This window comes from Syzygium oleosum, unplaced genomic scaffold (assembly GCF_021117445.2).
Source record: "Syzygium oleosum isolate NSW1041296 unplaced genomic scaffold, Sole_v2.1 Sole_v2.01, whole genome shotgun sequence".
Taxonomy (NCBI): Eukaryota; Viridiplantae; Streptophyta; class Magnoliopsida; order Myrtales; family Myrtaceae; genus Syzygium; species Syzygium oleosum.
Genome location: NW_026607485.1, coordinates 25043101 through 25060272, shown reverse-complemented (window position 1 = coordinate 25060272; position 17172 = coordinate 25043101). Strand labels below are relative to the sequence as shown.

Below are 17172 nucleotides of genomic sequence, written 5' to 3'. Positions count from 1 at the left end.
TCATGCGTAGAAATAATATAATCGTAACTTTATTTCAAGTAGAAGAAACAAACAGCAAGGAAAAAAAATAGAATAAGGTATTTGTGTAGGTGCATTTTGATCTTACATGTTCATCATGTGTCGGGCAATGCCACAAAATTGAAAGCCATCAATATTTCCCTTTCCACAACTTCAGCTCCGTGCATAATGCACCATCTACTTGGTATGATCAAAAAGGCTATTATGTATTTTATATAGAGTTCTATGCATATGCATATTGCGTATATGATAATCCGCCTGCGATAGAAGTTATATTTCATAAATTTTACTTTTAATTCTCATAATCATGGAAATATTTTCAAGTACAAAATCAAAATTGATTAACTATAGGGTTAAAAAGCACCGATCCTCCTTAGATTTTTCGTTAAATGTTCGAATGAGGTATCTGAACATTTCTTTTAGCTAATCGCCTCCCTAAGCTATATGATGTTTCGTGATTCGTATTGGTTATTGAGAATAAAATACGTGCAAACGAGTTAGAAGTGCTTCAGCTCTTATTGAATTGGAAATGACGATGTGGGCTAAAGATGATACGAAACTTATGAAAATACCATAGGAGAAAGAGAGGAAGAGAAAAATAAAGAGACAAGGGGTGGTCCAACCAACGCTAACTATCGACGTATCTCTCAAGACCCTAATCGGACTTAACCTAGGGCCCGATGAGTATCATGATGCTCAGGTGGGACCTATTTCGACCTCCTCTTTGCCCCGATCTCGGTGAGGATCGCCACCCTTTGCCGAGCATGGTGGTGAAATAACCATGGTTAGAGGGTAGTGCACATAGCCGAGCGGGACGACATGGCCGCCCTCTCGACCTTTCTATCTCTCTCTCTCTCACGTTTTGCCTTCGTTTCTTATGGATTTGGTTTCCTTTTGGTACTTCTAAACCCATTACATCATCGTGAAATCAAATCAATCAATCACGACGAAACAGTTTCAAGCATAAGGAGTATGACATAGGGGTGTGCAACGGGAACCACCCGGACCGGGACCGGACCGGACCGGACCGGACCGGTCGGTTCTGGGCGGGCCTAGGGGGTGTTGGTCCGGTCCCCGGTTCCCATTTTTGGAACCGGTGGACGGTCGGTCCGGTTCCCGGTTCCATGATGAGGACCGGACCGATCATTTATGCATATTTTTTAAAAATTAGCTAGTTATTTTTTTATCTTTTCAAGGAATTTATTTGTTATTACTGACTTACCAATTTTGTGAGCCATCAAGCTGCTGCGAATGGGTTGACTTTTTTTATTTTTTTTAAAATTTCTAAACAGTTACTTTACTTTCCCAATTCTTCCTCTCGGTAACCCTAACCACAGTAACTTGAGCAAAGCCAAGCCTTCCCGCGTCCAAGCCTTCCCAGTTTCCCTTTTGCCGCCTCGCCTCACGCCTTGCTCCGAGCGAGTCGCTCGACGTCGGACGCCTTTCCCTCTTGTAGCCTCGCCTCTCGCCTCGCTCGACGTCCTCTCGCGGCCTCGCCTCACGCCTCGCGGCCTCACCTCACACCTTGCTCTGAGCGAGTTACTCGATGTCGATCGCCTTTTTCTCTTGCAGCCTCGCCTCTCGCCTTGCTCGACGTCCTCTCGCGGCCTCGCCTTAGGTCTCCCTTTCCGCCTCGCGGCCTCGCCTTCCGCCTCGCGGCCTCGCCTCACGCCTCGCGGCCTCGCCTCAAAGTTCCGCCAAATTCACTATGATGATACAGTCACACGTGAGCTTCCATTTTTGTTATTTCTATGTCCCTTCAAAGTATAAATGATCGTCTTCAAATTGTTGTGCTTTTTGGCAGATTACTTGATGGAGAACAAGTTGGAGGTGAAGAGACTACGGTGGAAGATGATGGATTTTTTAAGGCCTTCAAGGGTTTTTACTTGACGTTAAACCTAGAAGATTACGTCGGTGAGCTCTCTCTCTCTTTCTAGTGTTGTACCTTTCTTTCTAGCTGACTTGATCTGTCGTGGAATTAATTTGTGCGGTGGGGGGCTCCTGATGATTTATGCATAGTTTGGTCATCTCTTTTAATGCGTTAAAGAGTCTGAACCACCTGTGATTTTCAGGGAAATTCTTTCTGGATGAGTTTGTTCAAGTAGGCTAACAAAATATCAAGCTTCTTAGATTGTCTGTCAATCACAAAGCGAGGAACAAATCTTGTATATTTCACGAGATTCATCGTTACCTCACTTGACCCTCAATCTCAAACGAACAACCCTTTCCCGATTTCCTATAATCAGTAAGTTTTTCTCACTCAATTTGCTGAATTTGGTGGCTGTTCTGGTGTGATGGCTCATTTCTATGTTTTGCTTGATTTAGGCGATCTATTTACATGTCAATGGAAGTGGATCAATCCAATGATGCTATGAATCCAATAATGGACTCACTAGAACATGAAAGTGAAGAAAACCTCGAAGAAGCATCCGACACAAACAAGGTATCTAATGCTCGTCCTGTTGATATGGGGTTCTACTCTTTTTTTTTTTTGCCTCTCTAATAACACGTGTTTAAATTAGGGGATGTATATTTTTGGAAGCCCACATGGGACATATATTTTTTTTTTACAAGTATTTGATTCATTTGAACCGGACCGGACCGATCGGTCCGGTCCGGTCCACGGTCCCAAAAATTGGGAACCGGTCCTCTCGGTCCGGTTCCCGGTTCTTGGATGGGACCGGACCGGACTGGGAACCGATCACCCCTAGTATGACATACTTCGATTTCAATGCTCGATATGAACAAGAAAGGCCATAATAACATAGGCATAATTTCAAAAAAAAGCACCAATTTTAGGTCAAGGGATAATTCTGGCCCGAACTTTTTTTTGTCCCATAAAAAAGCACCAACTTTAGGTCAAGGGATAATTTTGGCCCGAACTTTTTTTGTCCCATAAAAAGCATCAACTTTAGGTCGAGGAACAATTCTGACCCGAACTTTTTTTGTCCCGTAAAAAAGCACCAACTTTAGGTTGAGTGATAATTCTGGCCCCAATTGTTTTTTATCTCATTAAAAATCACCAACTTTCATCATGATCCCAAATCTGGCCCCCTGTTGACTTTCTCCATTGTTTGAGAAAGAAGGTTATGGTGGTGAACTTGGCGAATCTCGTCCATGGCGTCTGTCGACAGGCGGTGGTTAGCTTCGGATTACGTTTGGCCAAGAGATTCAATCTGAGATATTTTTGACTTGTCGGTGAAGTGAAGAGACGAAACAGTTTTACCGTTATTCTTCAAATTGTAGCTTAGAAATAAGATAATGAATATTGCTTTAAATCCAATCGCCAAGCCACGTGGTTTGTTGCTAATGTGGAATAGTCAAGTTATATAATCAATGGTTCTAAGTCAATGGGGCGGATTTGGGATTTAAGTTAAAATTAGTGTTTTTTACGAGACAAAAAAAGTTAGAATTCGAATTGTCTCTCGACCTAAAGTTTCGCTTTAGGACAAAAAAAGTTCGGATCAAAATTGTCCCTTGACCTAAAATTGGTCTTTTTACGGACAAAAAGTTCAATCGAATTACCCTGTACCTAAAATTGATGCTTGTTTTTTGAAATTAACCCTAATAACATAACACTTACTTAGCAAAAGGACGCAAAAGTCAGAGACCCAACTGCACATCCGACAAAAGTTAAGTTTTAAGGACCCACGACCATTTTTATCCCTTTGAATCACATCAAATAAAATTGACAAAAGGAGTAAATGTGGACGAAATCTTATCTTATCGTCTTTTTCAAGAAAGCAAATCAATATAAAAGCAATTATGCTATCCTCGCGGAAAAGGGGGGAAGAATTGTTTTGTCTTCTATCCTCCATCCCATCCCGGAACGATCCCATCGAGGACGTCATCGGCTCTGGTCGGAGAAGACGTAGGAGTAGATCCTATCGTGTATTATTGCGAGCAATCGAGAGCGATGGATCGTCGTTCCTCAGTGCTTACGAGGACCCACGATGGGCGTGACCTCGACAGATGACTTGCGATGGATCGACTCTTCATAAATTGAGTAGGCACGACAAGCAAAGGGAGCGGGAAAATTATAAAAAAAAAATTATAAATTTATTATATTTGTGTCAATTCAGTTATAAACCTTTTAATTTGATCAATTCAGTAATGAGATTAGTTAATTTCTCGACTATCGTGGCTTGCCTACGTGCCCAGTCAGAATATAGAGCCCTAAACTGCGTCGTCTACAACATTTGTCCCAAAATATAAATCCTAAATCGCAAATTGAAAGAAATTCTCCAATTTCGAAACCCTAACCCTAATACAGTTTGTCCCCAGCTACTTCAAGCTCTCGCACACAACCAAAATGGGGAGAGATGAAGGAAGAAAACAAAACTTTCCTCTCGTGGAACCAAGGATGAGAAGCTTGGAGAACACTAATCGACGCGAATCGACCATCTCCTATCACAAACATCTATTGTCGTTTGCTTTCCATTTCTCATTCCGTAGAGAACGGTGCATACCAAAGACGCATTAATTCGTGATAGTTCCTTTTGAGAACGATTTCATCCAACATGATTTGCAATTCCAGAGAGCTGGAGCCAGTTCCACTATTTGTCACGATCATTGACGGCCGTCCTAACATCGCATTCCGATTTTCCTGTTCTATTATGTTCCGCAGTGGTGAGATCCAAAAAAATCGAATCCAGTTCGAAGTCCTTTGCTTGAATTGCGATTTCCGAAATCTCTAGGCCTTTTTTTCGAAGACAGTGACTCCTCCTGCTCGACACTCGTATTCGATCGCTGAAGCTCAGTCCTCTTACTTTCTTTGGTTTCGAATTTGGTATTTTCCTAATTTCCACAGGCCTCTTCATCGACTTTCTTTCCCGTCTCCGCCTGGACGTCGTTCACCTTACTGTCGCCAAGAACCGCTTGCGCAGACCGCAACATCATAATAGAAAAGCTTGAATCATTAATGGATACTAAATCATGGTCGGTTTTCATGATGGCAGTAGCTGAAATTTGCAGACTTTGTTTTGTCCATGATCAACATTAATGAGGAGAAATCCTAATCACCATTAGCCGTCAAACTGACAAGAAGGGGTCCAGGAATTCTTTGTCATTGAATATGGACACAAGCGATGAAGTTTCCGTCGAGATTTAACCACTTCGACACTCTCAGCCACAGAACAAGGTGAAACAGAGGAAGTGAGTGACAGCGATGAAACCCAAGTTAGTATATTTATAATAAATTCACCCAAAATTAATTTTTTTTTTTTGGTCAGAAAAGGAATCGACTTTCATTACTGGAAATAAGTACGTGGATATACTTCGTTTGCTTCAGAACAAAGAAGCTCTAAGAGGGGTGAGGGGGGGTTCAAAAGTCAATTTCGTGGTAATCTATTTTTAGACTGAGCTTTAACTACCCAATCAGCAACTCTGTTGGACTCTCTATTAAGATGGGCTAACTTTAAATCCTTGAAAGGCTTGAGGAGCGAATGGGCTTTTTTGATAAGGCCTTGTACTTCCCAGCCGATTTGCGCTCCGCCAGTAAGTGCGCTTATCAGATCAAAATGGTCTGACTCCACTGTAAGTGAGACTTCAGTTCGCGTGGAAAAATACATGAGAGTTTCCACCATGGCTTGCGCCTCTGCCTGAGCTGCTGAAGACGCCCTAATAGATCTCGCGAAGCCATCAATTAGTTTCCCAGAGTTATCACGGCAGACACCGGCCACTGCACCTTCATTTGTTCCAGGCAAGTAGGCTCCATCGATATTAATTTTTAGTTCTTCCGGTTCTGGTGGCCGCCATTGGTGGAGGCAGAAGCTTGCTGCTGTTGTAGTTTTCTTCTTCCCAGGGAGCCACCGATCATGATTTCGTTTCATTACAGTTGCTTCAGCCATTACTTCCTCTGGGTTTGGCTTTTGCCCTCGAAAAACAGAGTGGTTTCGAGTTTTCCAAATTTGCCAAAGAACAAACGTTAGAAGCTCAAAAGTTACCGAGGTATGTTTAAAGTCAGCTAACCACACTTTGAATCGCGTCAAACCTTGAGCGAAGACATTGATGTTCAGAGCTGTATTTTCCAGATTTTCCTCGTCCATGGACAAAGAAGGAGAGCGTGTTCTACCGTTTCAGGGCATTGATTACAGAGACTACAGAGGGGGTGTGGTAAGATCTTCCTTCTGAAAAGGTTATCCTTGGTAGCAAGGGCATTTTGGCAAGCGCTCCATAGAAATTTTTTTATTTTGGGGTATGTGTGGGATTGCCATATCTTCATCCACAGTGATTTGGGGATTTGATAAGAGGAAGATGCCTTTTCTGAAGCTTGGTTGGTTGTTTCCTCTCTGCTACTGTTATATGCACTCTTTACCGTAAAACATCCTGATTTTGAAGGTGTCCACGCCATTCTATCTTCCATTTCCTGGCTCCCCAAGGCAGTAGCTAAGATTTCATTGCTGGTATCTGGATCAAAAAGTTCCTTTACCAGTTGCTCATTCCAGCATTCCTCTTCTTTTATAATTAGATCTGACACCAATCTAGGGTCGTTTATGTTCGAGGGTCCCCCAATCAAACCTCGTTTAAGCCATCTGTCTTCTCTAATATTAATCTTTTCCCCATTACCGACTACCCATCTTATCGATGGTTGTATGGCATCTCTTCCAATAACAAGTTTTTGCCATCCCCAAGAAGGTCTACTTCCTTTCCTAGCGCACCAAAAATTCTCTCTTGGGAAATATATTCCTTTTAGAAAACGACTCCACAAAGATTAGTTTATGATTACCAAAAGTCCTAAAATGATATACATATGACAAATTACCCTAAACTAATTTTTGGGCAATTAAAATTTGACGAAAATTAATGGAGGGCAAATATGTTACGCGTGTACAAGTTTTGGAGGTTTTTGATAATCCAAAAATTAGTTCGGAATAAATTTGTCACCGACGTACCAATTTGAAGTTTTTTCGTCATCCCAAAATTAATTTACGATAAATTTATCATAAGCATATCGATTTATGATTTTTCGTGATATTAATTCCTTTAGCGTGTCGGGCAACCCAAAACCGATGCCACGCGTGACGTGCAGCGCGAAACCGACATCGCACATGGCGAAGGCGTCCTCGCTTGCGGCAGCGACATAGCCCTTGTCCGTTTCCCCGCTTTCATCGGAAACCCCAGGACGGAGTCGAGACGAGAGAGGGCCAAGGACTCTTTCCCTACTTTACAGAAAAGCTCGAACCGTAAACCCCCAAAAGACGCTCTCCCTCTCTCTCTCTAATCATGAACCAAGATCGATGACGTCACCGTCCCCGTCACGTGGGGCCGGACCAACGGGAGCCCTGCTGACGTCAGCAGGGACAAAGGGACCATGAATCTAGCCTCGTCGTACGAGGAAAAAGCATGCGCGATTTTTTTTTTACCTATTTAATCCAACATGGGAGGAGGGAGGGCGGCGCGTGAAATGTGATTATTATTTCGGAATTTCGAGCCTCGACTCATTTAATTCCACGTGGCAAATTCTGGTGACGAACTGTTAAAAAGTTTTCATCCTTTTTTTTTTTTGGTTGGGATAAAGACAGAGCTCGTAAAAAGTTTGGTCGGCATGAAATTGGCACTAATAAACAAGTGGATGAGATCATGGCCTACGCCATTAATTACTAATGGGGGTTCAATAATTGCTTATCCCATTATTTGTTCCGTAACGCCAAAGGGTTATCCGATTAGTCGAGCCATGTACTGATGTGGACTCTGGGGAACAACGTCCCGAAAGTTAGCTATCGAAGCGAGAGATAGCCCACGTCACTATAATTCACGCCCCCGAGGGCTCGTGCCGTCGGTATGGGATGCAAGTCCGACATCTTATAATTAGGATCATAACCGATAACATCCAATGTGCACTAAAGGTCCACATGCTGAGTGAACTATAAAACCCACCAACAACGGAACGAAGGAAAATCTCGTGACGTGCTCGTCGTCGAATAGATCGGGAATAATTAGCAGCTATTGAAACTAGATGAATGCTTCGATGGTTGCGAAATCCTTGGTTCCGGCCTTAAAATCAACATAGCATGTCGAATCACACTTGGCACTTACGTTAACCGTCATTTCATTAATTAAAATTAAAAAAAGAAGAAGAACATAAACCGACGGTGGATGGAGCCTATTTTATGAAATGCTCTGGATTAGTCGATAAATCTATTCCTGGTCATACCTATTTTTATTTCTTGTAACCCGGATAGATAGAGCCGGCCCAGAGCAGTTTGCGCCGGATCGATTATATTAGAATATACGGCCTCTAGTTTCCAAACCGAAAGTTTCCTAATGCCGTAACCGTAATCAAACTGTTTGTGACCCTTGGGTTTCCTAATCGCGCCGATTAAATTATAATTCATTCGTAGCCGTTGATGTCCTGCACCCAAATTCAATCCGACGGCATCGCTAACCATTATTACTATTATTTTAATTTGAAGCAGTACAAACAGGAGGGCGGCGGGGGGGGTCGCGGCTTTGGCTTCATCCCAAAGCAATATCTAGGCAAGTATCTAATCTTATCCAATGTCTATTATATTAATTAGATCGAAAGAATTTTTATAAAAAAAATTGCAAATTAAAAGCGTGGTACCCAAGAGAAGTTGAGAAGGAGACAAAGGGCCATGAGTAGTAATGAGCTGGTAATCTAATTCACCGACCAGAAAAAATCAATGTAATTAATGGCTGTAGCAAGGCATAAGCTCCGAGGGTTTAAATGCGACTCTTCAAAGGTTGGAGTTTTATGTGCATGGTCTCGAAATTCGTGGGTACATTGAAAATTTTTCTCTTTGCTTATTTGCATTCTACGGATCATATGATTTGTACCCATGTTCGCACCACCTCAGCATGACGTTCGCACCACCTCATCAGACGTCGCGAATATATAATACCATCTATATGCTAGAGTTAAAAAAAAAAAGGGAAGATTTCGAGCATTGTTGTTATTTCAAAAAAAATGTGGTACATAGAATTCGCTTAATTAACCCTCGAAAAATTTCTGGGAGTCGGATGCATGATCACATGTTTTTTCAAGAAAAAGAAAACTGTCATCTTGATTTGTCGATTACATTGGATTGTCACGAACTACACTTTCATATTGGGGAGTGGTTGGCTACATGCTGTCACATGCCATTAGATTAATAGGAAGAAAACAAAAGCATTATTAGAAAAATCTCTCCACGAAATCCATAATAATAATAATAATATTTAATATTTAATCATCCGAAAAAAAATAAAAGAAAAAAATGGGGGATTAATCCCATTTCCACCTTCCTTCCATCCATATTTTAATCATCCTTCCATATTGGGGATTAATCATAAATTTTTTTTTACGGGCCCGCCGAATCCTGAAAAAAAAAAAGGTTCTTAAGTAAGCGTAGTAGGTGAGAGTAGGGGCGGCCGCCGCCTGATAGAGGCAGAAGCCGGGGCCACCGGAGCTATTTGCGTCAAGTGTGTCGATTGAAAGAGGAGGGGAGACAACTCAAATGCCAGCGCAAAAATAGAAAGAGTCGTGCCCTTCAAAGTTGAATTCTTCTAAGATCCATTGCTCGATTTTGCATGCTCTGCTCCCAAAATGCAGAGATAATTTCGAGGGCAGATCCGGGTTGGTTGGTCCGAAAAGTCATGGGAGAGGCAGGCTAAGTGAAATAAAATAAGATACCGGTGCAACTATTGAATCTTATGAATCACGCACGGCACACTTTCTATATCGCTTGGAAGAAAAGAAAAAGGAAAAGAAAGAAAGAAAAAAGAAATAGAAAAATTCAGAAATTTTAAAAAAATAATTAAAAATTTCAGAAAATTAAAAAATAATTAAAAAAGTTGTCTTTGTTAGTGGCGGTTGTGCCATGTAGGATGGTCAGCATCACGTCAGCAATTTCCAGTTAAAATTGACTAGATAAACTCAATTGACAAAAACATGAACAATGTTTAGGACTGAATTGAGATAAGTGTAATAAGTTTAAGACTTTTTTGGTAATTTCCTTGCAAATGGACAGAGCACGTGAACGGGAAATGTGAATTATATGGGACGATAGAGAGGAGAGAGAGGCCCTTTGATTGGTTGGGAAATGGTTGGTTCTTGTAGTCGTCAATGGAATGAGATTATACAACGGCGGATTCGAGAAGAGAGTCGAATCATTCATAAAAATAGGAAAAGATAATTTCCGCATGCACTGCTAAAATTGGATGAAAACGCGTGTACTTGGAAGTGTTCATCGTGCTCGTGCGCTACCACTTGAGACCTCAATGATATACTGTATCATGCAAGGAACTTTTGATGATCAGCTTCTTTGTAGATGAATTTGATAGGCAGTGCTTTAGGAAGCTTCAAAGAGTCTGAACATTCCTTGCTTTCTTTCAACTCGGTATGATGATCAATAGAGCGGGTCTGATTAAGCACCTGTGTTTGATGGGGAAAGACAGCGAGTGTGGTTTGATCTGTCGATGAGGACAAGGCTCCTGGGCCAGCAGGTTTCGCTTTCCTGCTTCTTCTGTCAAAAGTCGCTTGGCCTGTTGTTGGGACCGAGTTCGTGGCTGCTGTTACTGATTTCTATCGGTCATCCAGGCTGATGAGAAAAGGGTGAATGTGACAGCAATTGCTCTTAAGGTTGAAGTGCTTCAAACGTGACTTGTGAACAAATGTTTAAAAGTTTAAGGACCTTAAAAATTCAGAAACGATATTGCATATTAGATCAAAGTTCAAAAACCACATTATCGACTACAACAATTACCAAAGTACCCCTAAGGCATTTACATGATTGAACCTTTCTTAATTTAAGAAATAGCGTGAAAAATTTGGTTTTTATACTATTAAATTATCATCTTCTATCTTTCCCAAAAAAAATTATCATCTTCTCCCGACCTTTCGTCTTCACCATTTCAGCATCGATGTGGACTGTTTCGGCAGGCATATTCCAATACGAGAAATAGCTAGACGGAAGATCCGAGCGCAATAATCCAACGATAAAAAAAGGTCGCACATCTGCTATTTTTAGGTGCAGAGAATCCCCGACTTTCGACACACGTCGGGTGGGTCCATAGCGATGAGCTCGTGAACGCACGGGCGGGATGGGCAATCGGTGGCCCGAACCGAACGTTTCGAAACGGGAATGATCAGAGGGATCGGGAATGCTTATAATTACGAGAACGCCCCTAGCCATTTGCCCCCCAAGATCGTCGAAGCTTCGCCCTCCAAAATTTCAACGGATGCCGTCGATGTCCTCCTGCGCGATTTATTTACCAAAATCGACGCGATTAGTAGCAAGTCGTGAATGCGACCGGCGCTAGCCGAGCGATCCCCAACCGTTTTCCCGTTCACGCTTATCCACACCGTCCGATCGACGCACCGATCTCCGTGATAACCCGATCTCGGTCCGTCCAGCGATTCGCCCTCGCCGAGGGCTCAGGTTGGTCGCGACGCAGGCGATCCCTTCCCACTTCCAGCGCCTTCCACCACCCCCCCACACCAGTATTTACGCTCGTGCCATTCCAGAACCTTCCCCCCTCAGATCTCCCCCCCCCCTCCCTCCCCGCCGCCCGATCGGCCACGCGTACGGCCCTCGTTTTACCTGGCCCGAGAAACCGCACCTAAAAAAAAAAAAAGGGAAAGAACTTATTTCTTACTGCCCTTTTCCGGGAAATTTCGTTCCCATTTTCAACCCACCGAGTCCTCTCAATCTCTCTATTTATACCCCCTCCGGCACACGTTCCCACCTGCAACCAGAAACCGCCATAGCCAACAGCTCCCCAGGCTCTCTCTCTCTCTCTTCTGCCTCTCTCTCTGAGTGCGCGACCTTGACCGCCCTTCGCTTCCACGTCTCATGGCGCCCGAACTCGTGCCCGCCTCGGTGAAGCCCGCCGCCGCGGGGGCGGCGGCCCGGGCCTACGTGACGTTCTTGGCCGGCGACGAGGGCTACGTGAAGGGCGTGGTCGGGCTGGCCAAGGGGCTGCGGAAGGCGGGGTCGGCGTACCCGCTGGTGGTGGCCGTCCTCCCGGACGTGCCGGCGGAGCACCGGCGGGTCCTGGTGGAGCAGGGGTGCGTGGTCCGGGAGATCGAGCCCTTGTACCCGCCCGAGAACAAGACCCGGTTCATCATGGCGTACTACGTCATCGCCTACTCCAAGCTCCGTATCTGGGAGGTACGTGGACGGTATCATCATGTTAATGGCCGAAAAGTAAAGTCGGCCGTTACACTTGTACGACGTTTCGACGTATTGATCTGTCAGCATGAGTAGCATGCGTTAACGTTCAACAAATCTTGTTATTTGGCTGTAAACTGTTGTTTGAACCATGAACCTGTCGTAAAGTCCGTCTCTTTGCGTGTACTGAATGGTTCTTCCCGCTTTATCGCAGTTCGTGGAGTACAGCAAGATGATATACTTGGACGCCGACATCCAGGTGTTCGAGAACATCGATCACCTTTTCGACCTGGAGGACGGCTACATCTACGCTGTGATGGATTGCTTCTGCGAGAAGAGGTGGTGGGGCCACACCCCGCAGTATGCCATTGGGTACTGCCAGCAGTGCCCCGACAAGGTCCAGTGGCGTGGCGAGATGGGCCCGCCCCCATCCCTCTACTTCAACGTTGGCATGTTCGTGTACGAGCCCAGCCTCGCCACCTACAACGAGCTCCTGAGCACTCTCAAGATCACCCCTACCACCCCGTTCGCGGAGCAGGTACATTGTTAATCTCGATCCGCCACCTTCCGTGCTCGACTACGGTCCTGTTACGTGTCTTGATAGATGAATTCTGTTTCTGTTGATTTGCGCAGGACTTCTTGAACATGTACTTCGGCAAAATATACAAGCCCATCCCACTTGTGTACAACCTCGTCATGGCCATGCTGTGGCGCCACCCCGAGAACATCGAGCTCGAGAAGGTGAAGGTCGTCCACTACGACGCCGTGGTGAGTGATCGATACGTGTGATTGACAACACAGTCGGTCAAAAACAATAGATTGTTGATCGTTAGCATCCAATTCTTGCCAGGGTTCGAAGCCATGGAGGTACACCGGGAAGGAGGAATACATGCAGAGAGAGGACATCAAGATGCTGGTCAAGAAATGGTGGGACATCTATGAGGACGAGTCCCTCGACTACAAGAGCTGCCCTCGCGCAGCGGCAGCGGCAGCTGGGGCGGGGGCCGAGGTCGGGGCTGAGCCGGTCAATATGGAGCCGTCCATTGCCACCCTGTCGCAAGCCGGCGCGGTCCACTACGTCATGGCACCTTCGGCCGCTGAGCGCCCGGGCTCCGATCTCCGGCCCTTATAGAGAGATTTGATGCAAATAACTTTGGAGATGCAAACACCTAGAGTTTGCTCTGTCTAGGCAAGTGGGTGGGAGAATCTTCCTTTAGAAGGATCACTGTCTCATATGGTAAAAATAGGCTACTTTAACTTGAGGTCAATTAATGTTTTTATCTTTATTTTTTTAGGGCCTTGTCACTTTTAATTTTTTTTAAGGATGGCGAAATATAAATATATAAGAAAAGCCTATTGACTTGAGTTTTGACTCCTCTTATTTTTTCTTTTTTCATCTAATCACGGATAAAATGATTGTATTTTATTAAATAAAACGCACCTATTCATCACCGTGTGCACTTACTTTTCTTTTTCGATGATTGATTTTCCAAAGTTAAGGGTTTAATTTGGGATATTGGCTCGACTTTATTCGGTGCACTTTTCATTGTCGGTAGTTGCACAAAATTAGCAATTTGCTGCGGACAGCGGTGGGAAATGAAAGTATCAAAGGGGTCAAATTAAATCACTTCTGCCCAACTTTATCTCACTTACTTTTTGCGGATGATTTAATACTCTTCCTTGCAGGAAAGATTGTTGAGTGTCAAAATGTGGTAGCGGTTCTGGATCAATACTGTTTTGCGTCTGGACAAGCACTAAATCTGAACAAGTCGGGTATGTTTTTCAGCAAAGACTGCCCAAGGGAATTAAGAAGAAATATGACATACAAGCTGAGAGTTCCCGAGATAGAGAAGACAGGGAAGTATTTGGGAATTACCATCCGACTGGGGCTGCTAAAAAAAACAAATGTTTGCTTGGATCCTCGATAGAGTCAATAAGAAACTGGAAGGTTGGAAAGAATTTTTTTTATCTAAGGCAGGGAAAGAAATCCTCCTTAAAACAGTGGTGCAAGCTCTACCGCAGTATGCAATGTCCATCTTCAAAATCCCCCTATCCATTTGTCGAACTATTGAAAGGAAAATTGCAGCTTTCTGGTGGAAAAATTCTGAAAACAGGAGGGGGTTACACTGGAAAAACTGGGACACTCTTAAAGCAAGAAAGGATGAAGGTGGCCTAGGTTTTCGAGACTTAATTACATTTAATGAGGCAATGTTGGGGCGACAGGCATGGAGACTAATCCAGAATCCATACTCTCTCTGGAGTCGGCTTTTTAAAGGATTGTATTATCCTCATACAGATTTATTACATGCAAAAAAAGGTTCAAGTCCCTCATGGGGATGGCGAAGCTTGATTTTAGGCCGTAATGTAATCAGTCAGTCAATTCGATGGGTGGTTGGAAATGGTGAGAAAATCAACATAAGGGAAGATAAGTGGCTGTCGAGAGGCTTGATTGGAGGGCCTGCGAACAGAGAGGATCCAACTCGGGTATCCGAACTAATGGTCAGAGAGGAAGCCAAATGGAATGAAAAAAGGGTGAGAGAGGTGTTTGACTTTGAAACAACCTAGGAAATTTTAGCCATTCCCATTAACCCCCAACTTCCAAAGGACAAATTGGTGTGGACACCAACCAAAACAGGGCAGTTCACAGTGAAGAGTGCGTATAACAACATCAAAGCACAAAAAGAAACACCAAACCCGAATCAAGCTTCAACGTCGTACCAAACCCCAGAGAATTATGGAATAGAATTTGGAAGGCAAAATTACAACCCAAAATTAGATTTTTCTTTGGCAAGTTTGCCAAAACGCCCTCGCAACTAAGGAGAATCTGGTTCGAAAACGGATCATACCTGAAGCCACTTACTTGATATGTCAACAAAATCCAGAATCCATAGAGCATCTGTTTCGCTATGCCCCTGGACTCAGCAAATATGGAACAACCCATTAGTAAATATTGAAGTTGATAGGTACGCAGTGACTCGGATAGAGGAATGGTTGCTGAATTTTAAACATACCTCTGTATCATTTGAGCTCCTTGCTTTTTTATTATGGCAGATTTGGAAATCTCGGAACGACTTGGTATTCAGAGCTCATAAGTTAAACCCCAACACATCGTCATCTCAACCATCGCCACGGAGAAAAACCTCAAGGCGCAAATGGTCGAGAAAACGAATGGAAAACCGCAAACACGGAAAGAATTACCTCCGATTTGGACCCCCTCCTCCCGGGATGATTAAAATTAACGTAGATGGGTCTTTTGTTGCCGAAACAGGGGAAGGTGCCATTGGTATCGTGTGATTCGTTGGAAATCAGCAGGTATCTTGATAGATGGGTTTGCTCGAATTCGGCAATTCGTTATTTGCCGAGATTTGGAAATTTCTTTTGCGAATGTTCGTTAAATTTGCAAAAATTTTGTTGGAAATTCCAACTACTGTTGGAATTTACTTGAAGCCTTAAAACATTATGAAGCAAAAAGTGAACTGAAAATCGTGTGTAGAGATAGATTGAACCTGATCTGGTGGAGATGGAGATGATGAGCGAGGAACGAGATCAAGTGAGTTGGGAAGCTTATGCATTGATCACCGAAAGTCATGGGAGAGGCAGGCTAAGTGAAATAAAATAAGATACTGGTGCTACTATAGAATCTTATGAATCACGCACGGCACACTTTCTATATGGCTTGGAAGAAAAGAAAAAGGAAAAGAAAGAAAGAAAAAAGAAATAGAAAAAATTAGAAATTTTAAAAAATTAATTAAAAATTTCAGAAAATTAAAAATAATTAAAAAAGTTGTCTTTGTTAGTGGCGGTTGTGCCATGTAGGATGGTCAGCATCACGTCAGCAATTTCCAGTTAAAATTGACTAGATAAACTCAATTGACAAAAACATGAAAAATGTTTAGGACTGAATTGACATAATTGTAATAAGTTTAAGACTTTTTTGGTAATTTACCTGCAAATGGACAGAGCACACGAACGGGAAATGTGAATTATATGGGACGATAGAGAGGAGAGAGAGGCCCTTTGATTGGTTGGGAAATGGTTGGTTCTTGTAGTCGTCAAATGGAATGAGATTATACAACGGCGGATTCGAGAAGAGAGTCAAATCATTCACAAAACTAGGAAAAGATAATTTCCGCATGCACTGCTAAAATTGGATGAAAACGCGTGTACTTGGAAGTGTTCATCGTGCTCGTGCGCTACCACTTGAGACCTCAATGATATACTACATCATGCAAGGAACTTTTGATGATTAGCTTCTTTGTAGATGAATTTGATAGGCAGTGCTTTACGAAGCTTCAAAGAGTCTGAACATTCCTTGCTTTCTTTCAACTCGGTATGATGATCAATAGAGCGGGTCTGATTAAGCACCTGTGTTTGATGGGGAAAGACAGCGAGTGTGGTTTGATCTGTCGATGATGAGGACAAGTCTCCTGGGCCTGCAGGTTTCGCTTTCCTGCTTTTGTCAAAAGTCGCTTGGCCTGTTGTTGGGACCGAGTTCTTGGCTGCTGCTACTGATTTCTATCGGTCATCCAGGCTGATGAGAAAAGGGTGAATGTAATAGCAATTGCTCTTAGTCCCTAAGGTTGAAGTGCTTCAAACATGACTCGTAAACAAATGTTTAAAAGTTCGAGGACCGTATTGAAAAATTTAAAATTCAGAAACGATATTGCATGTTGGACCAAAGTTCAAAGACCACATTATCGACTACAACAATTACCAAAGTACCCCTAAGGCATGGTGGCGGATCCTCGATTATCAAAAAAAAAAAAAGTACCCCTAAGGCATTTACAATATTGAACCTTTCTTAATTTAAGAAAGAGCGTAAAAAATCTGCTTTTTATACTATTAAATTATCATCTTCTATCTTTCCCAAAAAAAATTATCATCTTCAATGTTTCCAAAAAAAAAACTATCATCTTCTATTATTTAGGAATAATTATATCCAAAAAAGAGTTATAGTAAGTGTGGGACGGTTTCTTTCCAAATTTGATATACTAAGTAATGTGACAAACACTCGTCGGAGGACTCTAACCAATTTTATTTG

The 17172-nt window shown here is 43.0% G+C and overlaps 1 protein-coding gene across 1 annotated transcript; it reads left to right on the top strand.

Annotated features, from left to right (window-relative positions):
• The first annotated feature begins 11738 nt into the window (after nt 1-11738).
• On the top strand, nt 11739-14424 carry LOC115669238 (galactinol synthase 2-like). Its single transcript, XM_030590501.2, has 4 exons — nt 11739-12131; nt 12346-12669; nt 12765-12899; nt 12982-14424. Exons 1-4 carry the CDS (start codon nt 11814-11816, stop codon nt 13261-13263), a joined length of 1059 nt encoding a protein of 352 aa, XP_030446361.2. The 5' UTR covers nt 11739-11813; the 3' UTR covers nt 13264-14424.
• Nucleotides 14425-17172: the final 2748 nt, after the last annotated feature.